This window comes from Dicentrarchus labrax, unplaced genomic scaffold, assembly GCF_905237075.1.
Source record: "Dicentrarchus labrax unplaced genomic scaffold, dlabrax2021, whole genome shotgun sequence".
Classification (NCBI taxonomy): Eukaryota; Metazoa; Chordata; class Actinopteri; family Moronidae; genus Dicentrarchus; species Dicentrarchus labrax.
Window position 1 is genome coordinate 13105821 of NW_026136703.1, and position 16248 is coordinate 13122068.

Sequence of the window (16248 nt, forward strand, 5' to 3'; positions counted from 1 at the left end):
CTGACTGCAGGCTGCAGAACGATGAGCCCCACTCTGACCGCAGCAGCCCTGCACGGTGAAAATGAACATCTGAACAGATCTACTCTGACAAGCAGGGAGGGGAGACAACACATTTGTCTGCTTACTCTCTTAACTACATCACAGGCCAATCTGGATTTACTCTCCTCAGAAGATTAGTTTTCAAACTCTTTCCAAATCACAAGCAGGACTTTTTATTTCCTCTGAAAATTCCCTGAGCAAGAAAATAAATAAAGGGGGTATCACACAGGTAGCGTGAGTTCTCTGTCTCTTGCTTTTTTTGAAACAAGCCGCAGTGAAAGGATACACCCAGTCCAGTTTGAGTTTGTTGTTAGGCAGGTCGGCTCTGGCCTCCAGGCAGTAGCTGTCCACCTGCTCTTTGGGCATGAACATGGTGATGGGACGACCCTTCAAGTACATTTTCACATATCCTTCCTCTAGAAAAAGTAACAGAAAGGATCAGTGAGATAATATACACATAGAGAAATACAAATGTGACTGGTGGGATTATGTCAATATATATTTTTTAAATACATGACACTATGCAAAACACACAGACTTGACACTGAAGCATAATACACAGTGTTATTATGATGTGAATGACAATGGGTGACAATGTTGAATGTGTGAGGAGATTAGAGGATAATGGAGAGATGTGATATGCTACGAAAAGGACACTTAAAGACAACAAATGACAGAATTTGCAAACACAAACAAATCATCTTTGTAACTGACTTTATTAGTCATTTCAAAAACAATCTCATGACAACAAAGAGCGCAAAATGAACGGAAAACACTTTCAGAACTCGTCAATATTCAGCTCACAGCAGAAGTTAACCAACATAAAATGCAGACACAAGCACAGCAATGAAAAAAAAAAACAGATCCAAGCTTAGAAAAGCGGATAATGAGAAATCCTCATCAATTTAAAACATGCTAACAGTGAAAAAGAAATCATGCAGAAAACATCAAGGGAACCAAAACAAACAAAGTTAACCATTAACGTCCACAAATGTTCTTTTTTAAAAGCTCATTATAAGAAAAGATAGTAATATATAAAAGTTCCCAATCTCACCCATAAGACACCTTGATATAATAGACTTATGTAATATAATGGACTTATGGGTAATACTGCAAACTGTTTATTGTTTCTTTTTATTTGGGGATGGTTGAAAACCTGCAATCTCTCTGCAACTTCTTTGGTATACGAGGACATGTGGCCATTTGGTGTTTTAATGGTACAGATCTGATATAAAACCGTGAAATGGGCTCTGTGCTGAAAACTGCAATAAACATTTAGATATAGAGGTGTGATTGTTGCTATTCTGTATTTCCAGACTTAGCTAATAACAAATCTGAAAGTACTGGCTGGGAGACTTGATGGGGCTGCGATAACTGGGTGTATCGAGGGGAGTGTACGATGACAAACTCCCTGACTTTCTCAACTGGAGGTTAAAATTCGGGGTCTTTCTGACCGGCGGCACCTTGGCGGCACCGCTCTTTCTGGCCATGCTGGCCTTCCTGCTTTCTGAGGTTTGTTGCGAGCTGGTGGCTGTACGGGCCGTTACAGCCGATGCTGCAGGGCTGCCGGTGCTCCCTGTCCGTTTGGCAGAGCGACTGAGGTAAATCTGTACTGTGACTATAATGTAGATGGGGGACAAGAGCAGAGGAGCCAATGATAGAGAGGAATGGTGGAGGTTGTCAGGGCCGGTTGGGTGGAGTGGGCCAAACGAGGACGAGCAGGGGTGAAGGAGCAAGAAACGTAAAGGGTGGAGGAGGTTGGGAGAATAAGTTAGACAGATGTAATGGCTGTTTTTGTGTCACATTTAGTATTAAGCATTATTAAATTGGCAAGACACAAACTATCAAAAGGAAACTAGGGGACTCTATAAACCACCAGAATGTTGAGAGTTATCATCAAACACTGGGATATTATTTTTGAAGAAATAGCTATTAGAGGTTTGGAGTAATTAAATAAAATGTGTTTCTTATTTCTCTGTCTCTTATGAGTAAGATTCTGCCTCATTGGTCTAAATCAGTGGTTCCAGACCCAGGGGTCAAGACCCACACGATTAATCTGAGAGCTGTAAGATGATTAAAGGAAAGAATTCTTTCTTTTTTCGTGACACACAAATCCGAGTAATTCCCAAGAAGCTTCTTGGAAAAAATATGAATATTTTAAAATGAATTAACCTATAACTAATAGTCTGTGTAATGTAGAGTCTTTAAATGAGCTGAACATCCACAAATGTGACACAGGCAGTATACAATTCAGCAAATATGGAGAATAAAGTTTCAAATAGTAAAGGACTACTTAATAAATATAGTATGAATATCAATGAGTATATAACTATTCAGATGAAACACCTGAGAATTTTAAGGGAGAAAATTACTCTTTGATTAAACTGCTCACAACACATACTGTAGATGTACTGTATGCAACCTGTGATGAGTGGACGCAAGCTTCTGCTTCCTTTTAAGGGGTCACCAGCCAAAACTGTTAAGAACCACTGGTCTAGAAGCTTTTCAAGGGTAAAAAATAGCTGTTTAAAGAATTATCCTGTAACAAGACAGGGCAAACAGCAATATATCTGTGAGGAAATGAGCTTTCACGCCAGTCTTTCTTAAATTCTTTGTGAATACTTTTCTGAAGGGGACTACACACAACAAGCAGTAAAATCAAACATACTTTAATAGGAACTACCCCCAAAAAGAGACTGAATGTGTTTGTAATGCAAATATTCATTTTGAGGGCAGGAAGATAATAAGAGCAGCAGCGAAATCTACTTGCTCTCAACTGCAGTGAGGATTTAAGTGTTCGCAGAAAAAACTCAAAGCGACTGCGAGGAAGCGAGTGTCAGAATTCTTTGTGTTGTTACTATGGTGACAGAGACTAAATGCCTACGAGCGAAAGCGAGGCTGTGAGCAAACACACACACGTTTTTTGTGAAGCTGCAGCTTCAGCCGCAGTTAAACAACAAGTGTAGAGACACACGAGTGAACTGCAAACACTGCAATCACACTCTGACTCAGCTCTCAGTGGAGGTTAGGGAGGATGTGTGTGTGTTAGTCTAAAAACAATAAAGGGACGGTAACTTTCACACACACACACACACACACACACACACACACACACACACACACTGTCAACCCACTCCTGCCCCTGTCTGGACAGCTCCCTGATCACAGCACTGAGGGGAATCTCTACATTTTCAGTAGGCTATTTAGAAAAATCTAAACAGGATATTAATTAAAATTTCAAAATAATAGCCCTGGTTTTATCTTTTGAATGTACAGAGATCAAACCAAATCATCTGCAGTGTCCAGAGAGCTGTGTAGGCGGACGGGCTTTAGGGGAGAGGAGGGGAAGGGGGAGCCTACCTTTGCAGTGGGTCACACGTCGCATCCCTTGTAAAGGTCACAGAGAGAGACACAAGCACCAGGTGAGGGGTGGCATGGCTTCCTCACCTCCTGGCCTGTCCTAATATGACTGCATTTCCTTTTTCGTGCTGTTGATGGACAGCGTCTGTCCTTAATGCTCTTAATGAATCAGTGCTTCTTCCTTAATGGTCTAAATGAATCAATGCTCATTTCCTGCGTGATGGTGTCCCACCCTCTGCTCCTTTCTGGTGAGTGATTACATTTATCTGCCTTTTGTTCAGACAGATACAGAGGGAAAAAACTCAGATTTTGTTTAGTTTCTAGAATTTTTTAAGCTGTTGTTTCTAACTATTCTTTATAATATAAAAGTAAAAGAAGAAAATACATGTGCTTGAACTGGCTTGCAGCACATTGTATCAAATGAACCACTTTGCATGAAATCCCTTCATGTATTGCAGGTAAGCATTATATTGGCAGAATTTACTGTTGCAATTATCATTTGTATTGGTTAATTGTCACCCAGTGGCAGTTTATGTCCATGACATTGCCCTGATTGTGCTGCTTTGATTCGATTACTTGTCTGTAATTAATTCAAATGTCCAATAAGTGGTGTGCAATAGTTATAATTAACCATTTGGCTCACATTCTCCTAATAGTCAGCATAAGCCTTACAGATATTTAAAGAGCATTGGCTTTCACAGTCACATGATGATATGTGATTTACTGTGGAAACTGAATGCATTAACATTTCTACCTCTTGATCTGATGGTTTACAAATATACAAATAAAATGTATTTGTCTATTTTATATGTGGATCATATTTGCTATAATTGGACCTCAAACAAAAAACTATAGGTAGTTTGTTAGAATGCAAACTAAAGAAAGGAAAACTGGAGCCAGGTGTTTAAACCAAATGAAAAACAGCAGTTCAATTAAAACAAGAATCAATAGCATGCTGGAGATGGAAATTCTGATCAATACTCATTTCATTTCATATTCAGCCCCATTGTCTTGTTTCCATGTGTTTCCTGCTCGTGAAATGTCCGTCTTGTCTGTCCGTGCAGAGTTCTGGAAACACTACAAACTCAAACTTTAAAGGGAGGCTCATCCTGAGCTTTATTAGCTCTTCTCTCTTTTGTATGTCTCCTAGCTTACAAATATCACATAAACCACTGAAAAAGATGTAAAAAGTCTGCCAGAAAACAAGAGAAATCATGAGTTAATGCTATCTTAGCAAGGTTGCAGGGAGCTATCTTCAGATAAAGACAGCTATTACAACTTTAAGAGAAATTGTAGTATTTTTCAACCTAAATCTTATTCTCATTAATGTAGCCATAATGACTGTGGATGATACACTCGTCCCTTCTGTCTCAGTCTTTACTCAGGTTGCAAAGTTTGATGACCTATCGTCAGAATGACCCAAACCTTAAACTGTATACAATTAAAGTTTGATATAAACAACACAGAAACAGCTTAGTAAAAAAGAAAAGATGAATGGAAGTATGGATGTGAAGATGTAGTAATGGATGGAGTGGACTGGTTACTTGTGGATGAAGGTATCATGAAGATGATGAATGTTTGACACTGATGTTTAGGACACAACATCCTGTAGAGAAGCCCTCAGTGGTCCTCTGTGTGCAGAAAACAGCTCAAGGCACTGGCTCAAATTAAATCTGACACCAATTTCTGTCTTTTTTTGGGACTATACAAAAGAAAAATAAATAATTCTTTACTTTGACAGGATTCCCTCAAAATGCATTGACCTTTAACTGACACAGGGAGCCACTGAGTATCTGGTGTGCAATGGCTCTCAGTGGGTTGTATAATAGCATGAAACTATCAGAAGTATCAGGCTACAGAGCCATAAAAGAGCCTCTTGTTCTTACCTGCATTGAACACTGGGTCCCTCTGTTTGCTGCAAAATAAATGAGTAAACAGACAGCTGTCATTCAGCATCCTGCCTCCAGATAAACCATTCATTTCAAAGTGCTTTATAAGAACCCCAGTGTGTTTTCTGGTAGAAAAATCAAAGACACAAACAGCCTCCCGTCTTGTGTGAACAGAAAGCATCACTGACTGTGAAGATGAATGTGTGAGAATATTAAATAGGGAATGATTTTAACATTATGTTACCTGTCACTTCTTTTTCCGCTGGAATTGCTGCCAGTGGATCCGGCGCGAGTTCGGTTGCCCTTGGAGTCGCCCGAATCTTTCCGTGTAAGGGTTCCCACATGTTCGTTTGAGTTGGCTCTCCTCACAGTGCTGTGGTCAGACGGACAGAAGCAAAAAAGAGAGCGAGAGAGGGGAGGGAGAAGCACAAGAAATAGGTCATAAAACTACCTGACTCTGCTTTTCTAAAAATGCTCTCTGGTTAAGTTTTCATCCAGGAAATAGCTTTAGAAGCAGGTATAAGGAAGATGTATTTATTTCATGATTCAGCTTCAAAAATGTGTGACTACTTCCAGCAGTGTCAGAGAGAATTTGCACAAAAGCAACTTCAGTACTTTTTTAGTATTTATTTTATTTTTACTTTTTACTTTTACACCTTACATTTCTACACAAATATCTGTACTTTCTTCTCCTTACATTTTCAAAACAGGCTTGTCACTTATTGTCAATTATTATTATTATTATTATTATTATTATTATTATTTTGCATCATTGCACACCTTCCTATTGTCAAGACCGATGATATCACGCATGGCCGGCATAATGTGACGATGGTATAGAGAGCAAAAAACAAAGAAGAGAGTGAGACTCAACCTTATTTGTAGTTTCAGTTAGCTCCACACAGAAACAGATAATATAAATGTCCTTCAGAGAAACCAAGAGAGACATTTCAGAGCCTGTACGTTTTCACTTTTACTTAAATAAAAAAGTTGAATCAGTACTTCTACTTTCAGTCTTTTTTTACACAAGTATCTGTACATACTCCACTCCAGTGATCACAACTACAACATGAGTACAGACCTGTGCAAATCTGCATATTAGTGGTGCAGACAGCCTGCCTATTCACAACAATGAAAAGGCTCCATCAGCAATCCAATGGCCAGTAGGCCCAGTCACCTAATCCACCCTATGGGAGAAACGTCTATTCAAATCCTAAAACTGGCCAGTGGCTGTTATCCCTTCTGGAGAGCCTGTGTGTGTTTGTTCAGTAAAGAGCAGAATAGAATAGAAAAAAGAGAAAGAGAGAGAGAGAAACTGTTGTTTGCTGTATTATCCCATGAGGAATCATAGTAATTGGGCCACAGGGCATTGGGGAAGGCTGTTGTATGTATGCCAGCACTGATGGGATTGTGACCAATCTGCAGTTTAGACTAATCCCAGGCACAGACAGTAAACAACACAAACTCCAAACAACGACGAGTTAACCAACAAACAGTGAATATTAGCAATGAGAGAAATGGTGAATGGGGATGTCACAGTTATCGCGTAGCATGGTGACTGATTTAATAACATGGTTAGCATGCATCAGAGCTGTGATGCAGCCATGATGTTATATAGTGACCAGTTTACTGTAACTTTCTCTCACCTGAGGGGCAGGTAGAGAATTCTGGTAGAGCGAGACAGAGAAGACAAACCGGACAGATTGGCAGGACATCACATTGTAGGAGGACGGGACATAAAAAGACACCATCATTGGAAAGGAGATGTTATCAGAGAGGTAACACATAGGAGAAAACATGCAAGACAGGAGTGATGGGAAAGACAGACAACACAAAGATAAACAGAGGAGATGACTGACGTCTCATATTAAATCCTTATTAATCAAACTTAAGTATCTTGCCACCGTGCGTAATGAATCTATACCGATCCAAATTAGGAGATTTATATGAAGGGGATTGTGGTTTCACATAAAGAACGATAAGCCAAGACTGAGGTCATGTGCTGGGTTTAAACAACCTTGAGGTAATTAAAAGCTTATTTAATCGTCCCCTTTCACTATTTTAGGCTCATATAAATAATAATAATTCAAGACTAGAGGCTTTTGGTTAGAAAATATAACTGACAACACCCATCATGTTCTCTTATTCCCGGATGTAATGTCTTTTAAATTGTCCTGTATCCGCTATTTTTGTCTCTGTTGTTTTGTCTCTTGTCTAGCAATTTAAAAAAAATTTAAATACAGAGATGTATCTCTAAAATCCTGACTACGCCACCATATCCAAGGAAAAAATGGCTGATAAATTAAAAAAAAAGTAATTGAAAAGTCAAATTCCTTTCGAGTAAGTTCAAAGTTCAAGAAATCCGAAGTAGAAAGAGTCAGTTACATAAGAAAACTCCAGGAACAAGAAAACCCAACAAGACCAAATAACATTTCCTGGACTGATAGTGTCTTACTTGGTGTTTGTTCCTACCAGCCACCCTCATAGTGGTTACATTTCAATCTGCAGAGCCATTTCTTTATTGTCCTCTCCAGTAAACCTCAAGGTGAGAGTCAGCGAGCATTATAAGAATCAACTCTCAGTATTGGAAAACACCCTGAAGCAAGAATAAAAGTACAACACACATGGAAAATCAAAGAAGCAACGCCACAGGGGAGTTCACAGCTGTCTGGACTGGAGCTGGTCCCTGCTGTCTGCTGAGCTTCATCTGATTATGGTAATGTCATCCAGAGATGGGAAAAGGCTATTGTTTCTCTGACAGACAAAATTGATAACCTGTGCTCCACATGCATGTATAAACACACACACACACACACACACACACCACAAAGAAGCAGTGACGGTGGTGACAATACTGTTTCTCTGTTTATCAGCCTTGGTAAATGTCAGCCAAAACGGCTGATAAAAAGGCGGAGATGTGACGATTTATGGCTCAAATTATCTGACGTGGCACAGACAGATAGGACAAAAAAAAATAAATGCCTCGAGACAAATAAAATGTCTGGAAGAAAAGACCTCACACAACCTGGCCTACATTGAGCTTCTATCTGGAACACATTTACAACAGTGTTAACAAGGCATGAAGCTTCAGTAAAAAAAACTAGTGAATTTGGCAAAAACCACTCCTCTCAGAGATGTAGCCCAAAGCTTCAAGTCTATCTTCTCTGGAACGAGTCAAAAATTCACTAAAAAAGGCGAATAAGCACCTTAAAAATAACAATAATGGAATAATATAACAAAAATTAAGTGGTTGGGCATTATTTTTCTTTTCCCCCACCTCTTGTTGGCTGTTGTGCTGGTGTCCTTCCTGGATCCTGATCCAGATGGGGAGGGCAGAGTCCCGCTGCCTTTCTTTGGTAGGATGGTCCCGTTGTTTACCGTGGGCCGTAATGGCAGGGTGGCAATCATTGGCCTAGCTGGGGTACAAAGGACAACAACAGTGGGCATTTTGAGAAATATGCAGGATAAGCTAGTATCAATTAGAGATAAAGTAATGTGTGAGAGTGTAACAGTATGCTGGTCAGAAAAATTGCATTTCCTGGTGTATAATATCATCTTGATAATGAGTCAAATGAAGGAAAAATGTGTATAAAACTGTATTTAAACATAATGTGTTGTGGAAAGCTTCCCCACATGCACTACACCTTTCAGTTAATGCACGTTTCTACAGTGTTATCAGTGCTCCTGCAGTTCACCTCTTGTTATTTCAGTATTAGGAGCAAATATGGTTGGAGTGAGAGTTGTGTGTAGGTCCAAGAAATCCTTCAGACATATGTAAAGGTGGTTAGTTATAGTGCTGACAATCAGTTCTGAAAAGCTTATAAAGAATAATACTAAACTGCACACCTAGATTTAGAATAACTCAACATTTCGTGAGTAATGTTGCCAAAAATAAATCATGAAATTAAATGAAACAAATTTAAATTACCACAATAATAATAAACATTATAAACTTTCTTATGAATACCGAAAGTTTAAGTTTTGTTTTTGCATATAAACTTTGATTAATCCACCTTCTGCCATTAAAAATATGTAATTACTGAAAGATCGCTGTGTCCTGTGCCCTTGAAGAGGAGGAGTTTCCCCTTTTTGTTGTTGGTTAATGCAATAATGATGGTAATAAAAACTTAAATTAAACTGTGATACTCTGTAATATCAACTGATGTAAAGCACACCAATTATTTTTGGAGCTTTAAACATCACACATATAAAATACTCCCTCTGCATCATCAGCTCTTCAGTGAGGCTTCAAAGAGATATGAAATAATTGCACAGTGGAATCATCAGGACAAATGTAGAGGCAGCACATGAAATTCCTATAATCCCAAATGCAGTTCTAATATGAATCAGTTTAATTTCATGTTTTTTTCTTTATTTTATTAATAATATTGTTCTATGTCAACCACTTGTCCATTCCATACAGACGATATATGTTTACAATAATTTACAGGGAGTGGTCAAAACAAAACAAAAGGGGCATGCACACACACATTCATGCACACACACATTCATGCACACGTGCCAGTCAGGCAAGACCCGAATAACAAATCCAAGCTGCCGCTTTATCTGCAGTGATAAATATTTAATAGACCCTGTTCATCCAGCAGACACACACACACACACATACACACACACACACACACACACACACACACACACACACACACACACACACACACACACACTCACTCAGGCCTACACACACACATATTGCTCTGTTATCTTTCATGTAGTAATTACGCAGCAGGGGCAAACTGAGGTTGTAATTTTGTTAGCATGTTAAAGAAGATGAATGTGTTTCTGTGTGTTCAAGGCGGTACAGCCTGCGTGCACGGGTTGAGCTTCCTGAAGCAGATCATTGTGCTTCAGTATAGGGAAGCAGGCTGCTGGCTCCCTGTAGCTAAAAGTGAAGAACAATAAGGTAAAGCAGCTCTGAGTCTGAGTCATCCTCCAGCTCCCAACTCAAACTGAAACTCTATCCATCTACAATCACTCCGGTGACTGAAACTGGCAGTGGCTCAGAATCATAATCTGTGTCTGTTTCATCACTCAAATGCACATTTCAGGTCATAAAAAGGCATGAAGGGCAGCTGATTTCAAATGCAGACTGATCAGCCTCATGATGTTTTTTCAGAAACAGATTGTATCACACGCACCTCAGCTGAAAATCGACACATGCAGTATTGTTACACAATAAAAGCAGCACAAAAAAATAACTCCTTTCTGTTTTTGTGCTGCTTTTATTGATCAGTCTATGATATTCAGTGCTTTCTTATTCTGTGATGATGTGCTGTTTTTTCCTCTTCTGTGAGGTCGGCTTTCTGACATTGCTCACAGTTACTATACTGAGAGAACTGAACATGCTGCATTTAGGTGTGTGCCATCAGGTGGAGAAAGCAATATTAAAAGTTTAGTGGATTAAGAGTAGCTCTTTTTCTTTTTTTTGGTTTTAGGGGTAATTGTCCTTTACAGAAAAGGTTGCATACACAGAGGTAAAGAACATGTGTGGGTTATTCTCACTAAGTTGTGACAGTTCATTGATAATTTAAAATTATCAATGAGTTCTTGGACTTCACAACATCACAGAGAGGGCTGTTGAGTGTATATACTGCACACTAATGTCCCCTGGTTAACAATAAATCTATTTCTATCTTCAGACCCACAGTGCATTGACCTCAGGCAGTGTAGTACTAAAAGTAACTGTGTGTTTCTTACTACATTACATACAACATAATACCAGCAGGCAGTGACTGAAATGTGCTTCTTGTACACCAGGCCTGGTTAGTGCAGACAGACTTCACAGTCAGCCTACCTGGCTTCGCAACATTGCTGTCTGCTGAGGGAGACTTTCTCATCAAAGCAGGGTCTATACACATAACGCACAACAGGTTTAACAATACAACACAGTCCGGGAAAAGAGAGGACAGGAGGGAGAGGAAGAGGAGATCGATAACTAGTCAGAGGAAGAAACATAAGTGGGATTTTAAGGAGACATAATCTGGAAAGAGGGAAACAAAAGTGGAAAAGGACCCCAAAAGAAAGAACTGAAAAAAAATGTATTTATGTAAGTTACCTTTGGTGGGTCCTCTGCGTGACCCCATGGCCTGCTGCTCCTCAGACACATTGAGCCGGCGCACTACGTCGGCCAGAGCAGACTTTAGCAGCTGAATCTCGTCCTCCTGCATCTGGACCCGCTGCTCCAGGGAGGCGATGCGGTCGGTCACCTCCATACTGCTGGCTGCCGATGCACTGTCATCTGAGGAAACACAGTGAGCTCATGTCAGAGACATGGGAAAAAGTCACAATATATTAGGGCCTATTGTGGCCTTTGACATATTATCAAATATAACAGTTAAGTCACAATATATATAGTTGTAGCTTCATAGATAGGCTGTATAGTTTCACATTTATCATATAAATATGAGAATAGTATCAATATTCTCATCTTACTCTCAGCAAGAAAGCAAATAAGTGTCCCAAATTGTCAGACAATTCATTTAATACATTTAAGTTGCCTCTGGTTTTAGCAAGACTACTAAAGTATGACCGATACATTCACACAGCTAATGACAGATATATCATATTGGTGTATACTTGTAGATATACGAATAGAAAGAACAGTATGGCGCAGAAATGTTTTATAGAGAGCCATTTTAGGCATTTCAGATATTTTATTGTTAATATTAATAATTTAATTTTAACAGTTATATCCTTTTTTATAGAATGGTCCCTTTTTTTTAAAGCTCTTTAACAATCAAATTATAGGAGCCATTGCTAAAAAATGGTTGCGTTCTGTTAAAAGGAATATAGGGAGTTATAAAAGCATCCTTGAAAATGTGTTGGGTTATAGATCCTATCGACTGTTTTTATAACTTAATTCATGCAGATAGAAAAGGCAAAGCCAGAGATGGATCAAGACAGTGAACTCCTTTCAAACCACAAGTTCACTTCTATACTTTCAGACTCTTTGTCTGTGAAAGCCTTTGTGTCATTCAAAGAACTGACTGATTTTCTATTCAACTCTTTATTCATGAGCCTGTTGGTTTATGTCTAAGTCTCTATGTTCTTTGTGTTTAAACTAACTTAACAAATTATTCTCACCTCTCCACCTGACACCCCGATACAGGCCAAGCATCGGCCACCAGGGTGCACTTCATTTATGATAACACACAGACACACACACACAACAACACACAGACACACACACACACACACACACACACACACACACACACACACACACACACACACACACACACACACACACACACACACACACACACACACACACACACACAGGTCTCCTCCATTAAGACTTTGATGTCACAGTGGCTTGATGAAATATTAATGTAAATCACTGCTGTTTTATCCCTGCAGACTTGCAATAACAGTCTGATGCATTATGCATTAGAGAGCAGGCATCTGGTGATTAGGCAGATCTGCAGTCTGTGTTCCTTCTGAGAATCTAAGCTGCGTGGAAATCTGAAGAAGCTCTTGACTTCTGTAAATAACATTCTCAAACAATCAAATACAACAGTGTTTTAAACACACTGAAATGTGTGAAATGTGTCTGAATTCAGACGATCTGGTGAAAGCAAAGCTGTGTGATGAGCCTCTGAGTGTCTTAGACAAACAAAAACAGGACATCAGGACATCCCCGATCAGAGCCTATACTCAAATATTTACTTCTGGATAAAAAGATCTGTTCTTGTATTTTTATGACCTAAATTCAATAATTACTGCAATAACACACACTTGGGACACATAATATAACATTATTATAACATTAAAAGCTTGAAAGTAAATGACCTAATTTAACAAATATATTTTTTATAAAACTGCCAAACATTTAGTATATTAGTGAGCTGGTTATGAATTGTTTTAGTGGGGGAGACCCTGGATGAGACAGAATGGTAAATAGGTGCATTAGGCCGATGGGACACTTGGCGCTTGTAGCAGAAAATGGAAATCTGAACAGATTCAGAACGGCTGAATCAACCAATTACACACACAGAAACACTTCTATGTTTCAAGGTATGTATCACACACATACTGTACACACACACACACACACACTGTCCTTCAGTGTCCAGTTTCATTTTTCTGGAATTGCTTCAGTCACTGTCACAGCCATTACTGGTGTTTTGTGTCAAATAGACACAGATTTCACTGAAACACTGTTTCACATTGAACGTAACATACACATAACGCACCGGTCCCCCCCAGTGAGACTCCATAATGAAAACTCCCCATCTGGAGAAATGGAGTCAGATGAAAACTGCAGGTGCACAATCTAATACATTTCACTCCCAGCAGTGAAATGCAATGAGAAATATGTCTGCTTTAGTTCATACATTCACTTACAGACAAATTTCTACTCAAAGGAAATGCTTTCTTCTTTCATAAGGCACAAGCACAATCTTATTTCCTCTTCTGAACACACACCAGCAAAGCTTCTTCCAGAGATAAAACTATATCTTAATAACTTTATGCTCACCTGAGATGCTTTCTTAGAGGCAGGCCTTGTTCATATTCACATGTCACAGACTGAATATCCCAAGATAAAGCTCCCATTATCTGTTCAGCATCTGTTGTGGGTCTGCTCCCAACACAGACACAATGACAGCATGATACCATCAGTTGTTGAGGTACAATGACTGGCTGTCACGACCGTGATTCCCCGGCTCCGCACTAACATCCTCCGTCTGTCACCCCGCTTCCCGGTTTAAAACCTCTGGGGCAAGTTAACGCCCAATAACACATTCACAGTCGGGACGGAAATCAGAAAAGGTCAGTGGAGCTTAGGTTTGGTGTTTGCTTTCATACAGGAACATGTGTGTTGATGGTGTGACACTGATGTGACTGATGCGGCTAAATTTGCTCTCGATGTGCCGGCACTCTCTGGGGCCTCAGGTCACATGATCTCTGTCCAGAGAGTCCAAATCAGTAAGATGTCAATCTTCATTTAACAACAGATCCATCAATTCATACACCCCTGGATACTTGTGTCCCTCTTTCATCCCCACAAAAGCAGATCATTACACCCCACCAACCTCATCTTGCTCCAGTGCACTATTCACACCTGTCAGACGGCTGCTTTAATTACTTCATTTCTGCCAGTCTTTTCTGTCAAAGATTCTCCATGACTGTCTTTTTCTGTCCCCGTTTCATTATCTGGTCAATATGTGGCTGGGTCCCAAATCCGAGACGGATCTCTGGTCCTATCTATCTTCTCACCCCTAATGCATTGTGACATGCTGCTCCCTATTACCTTCCTCTGCGAGGCGATGCCATTCTGGCAGGACCACCTGCCTGCTTAAGTGCTTGTCCATCACTTCAGCCACAGGGACTCAATGAAGGGCACATAGAAAGCAGGCTGTCTCTTCAGTTCATTTTTCTTGCACTAAAATAACCACACCCGTCCCTACTTTCATCTTCACCTTATTCCTGAGTCATTTAATGACCTCACTACCATCAATAATGAGCACTGGAGTGTGTGCACATGCTCTGACCTGTCGTCCCCCCCTGCACTCTCATCAACCATGAAGATCAATACACTAAAGGAGTAAAAAAGACTAAAATAGTCCCGGTTAAATCATTCTGAGAGAGCACATTTTGCGCAATGCTCGGTGACCTAATGTATAAAATATTTTCTGCAGCAGCCCTGTGATGATCTGAGCTGTCTGGCTTTCTTCTTTATAGACTTGCACTTTCATATACAATATAAACACACACTCAAGGAATAAAAGAAGATAACGTTAAGGAAATTCCCTCTTAGGTAATGTCATGAAACCAGCTGTCTAACCATGTGTTGGAGCACTCCTGCACACTGACAACCAGAGTGATTGATGTCTATTTTCTTTTCACTCAGCGGTGCAGAGAAGCTAAACAATAAAACTAAATTGACATGATGGAAAGTTCAGTGGCCAGGTTAAGCTGAGCCACAATGGGGGGGTTCTGAAAAACCACCACCAGTGTTTGCAGAAAACCAACAGATCAAAGAAACAAGAGGCTACAGGAAACAGCCTGTCACAACATTATGACAACAATTCCTGTTTTTCAGAGACAGAAAGCTACCGCTGATACCTCACTGCTGGCACAACTATCTACTTGGTGGATGCAGGGCTTTGCCAACTGGTTTTAATTTCATAACATGAATGCACATGGCCAGGTGGTGCGCTGCCGTAGTTCCAGTTCTGCTGCTGCAGATTGTGCCTCCAGGAAAGCCATTTCTCCCAAGACCAATGAGTCACACTTATTAAACAACCTAACTTCACTAATGGAAGTCCGGACCTAATCATAATCAAGTGGCATGCAGGATTTAATTTGATGCCAAGAAGTAAAGGAGGTAGTGATTTAGAGACAGATAGGGAGAAAGGCAGAGGGGGGAGATGGAGATAGAGTTGAATGTGTGTGACAGTGAGTAATATTGATAATAAAACAAGGTTTGCTGGTAGCTTTATGAGGCTATATAGCAATGCTTTGAGATAAATGCTAGTATGCTAATATACTCACAATGGCAATGCTAGCATGCTGATGTTTTTCATGCATATATTGTTTACCATGTTTCACCATCTTAGGTTAGTGTATTAGCATGCAAACATCTGCTAATTATCCCTAACAAAGTACAGCTGAGGATGACGAAAATCTGCTTGGCAGCGTATTTACAAATTCAAATTTTGGCGTGATGAAGACACAAGAGGAAAAGCAAGATGATTACAATTCATCCCCTGAGGACAATGACTCATATTTCATGGCAATCCCTCAAATAGTTGTAAAAACATTTTACTCAAAGTTAGACAAAAAGTCAGAGACTCACCAAAGCCATTAGGATTCACCCTCTCAAAGCCATTAATGTATTTCAATCTGGACGGGATCAACCGACTGACACTGTCATCCATAGAGCCACACTGCTAGCATGGCTAAAGAGTAAAAAATAATATGAATGTGTGATGGTGAA

The 16248-nt window shown here is 39.8% G+C and overlaps 1 protein-coding gene across 13 annotated transcripts in view; it reads right to left on the bottom strand.

Annotated features, from left to right (window-relative positions):
- eml1 (EMAP like 1) overlaps window positions 1-16248 on the bottom strand; it is a 53359-nt gene that overhangs the window by 10171 nt on the left and 26940 nt on the right. For 3 of the 13 annotated variants that reach the window (XM_051390381.1, XM_051390350.1, XM_051390339.1), the window contains exons 2-9: window positions 11362-11544; window positions 11101-11154; window positions 8566-8704; window positions 6935-6955; window positions 5533-5661; window positions 5286-5314; window positions 3400-3426; window positions 326-455 (exon numbers count right to left, since the gene is read on the bottom strand). In XM_051390381.1, coding sequence (XP_051246341.1) covers window positions 326-455; window positions 3400-3426; window positions 5286-5314; window positions 5533-5661; window positions 6935-6955; window positions 8566-8704; window positions 11101-11154; window positions 11362-11544 — 712 coding nt within the window. Of the gene's footprint in view, window positions 1-325; window positions 456-3399; window positions 3427-5285; window positions 5315-5532; window positions 5662-6162; window positions 6220-6369; window positions 6896-6934; window positions 6956-7782; window positions 7818-8565; window positions 8705-11100; window positions 11155-11361; window positions 11545-16248 lie in introns of those variants that run through there. The other 10 variants (XM_051390361.1, XM_051390372.1, XM_051390389.1 and 7 more) reach the window with 10 other exon arrangements.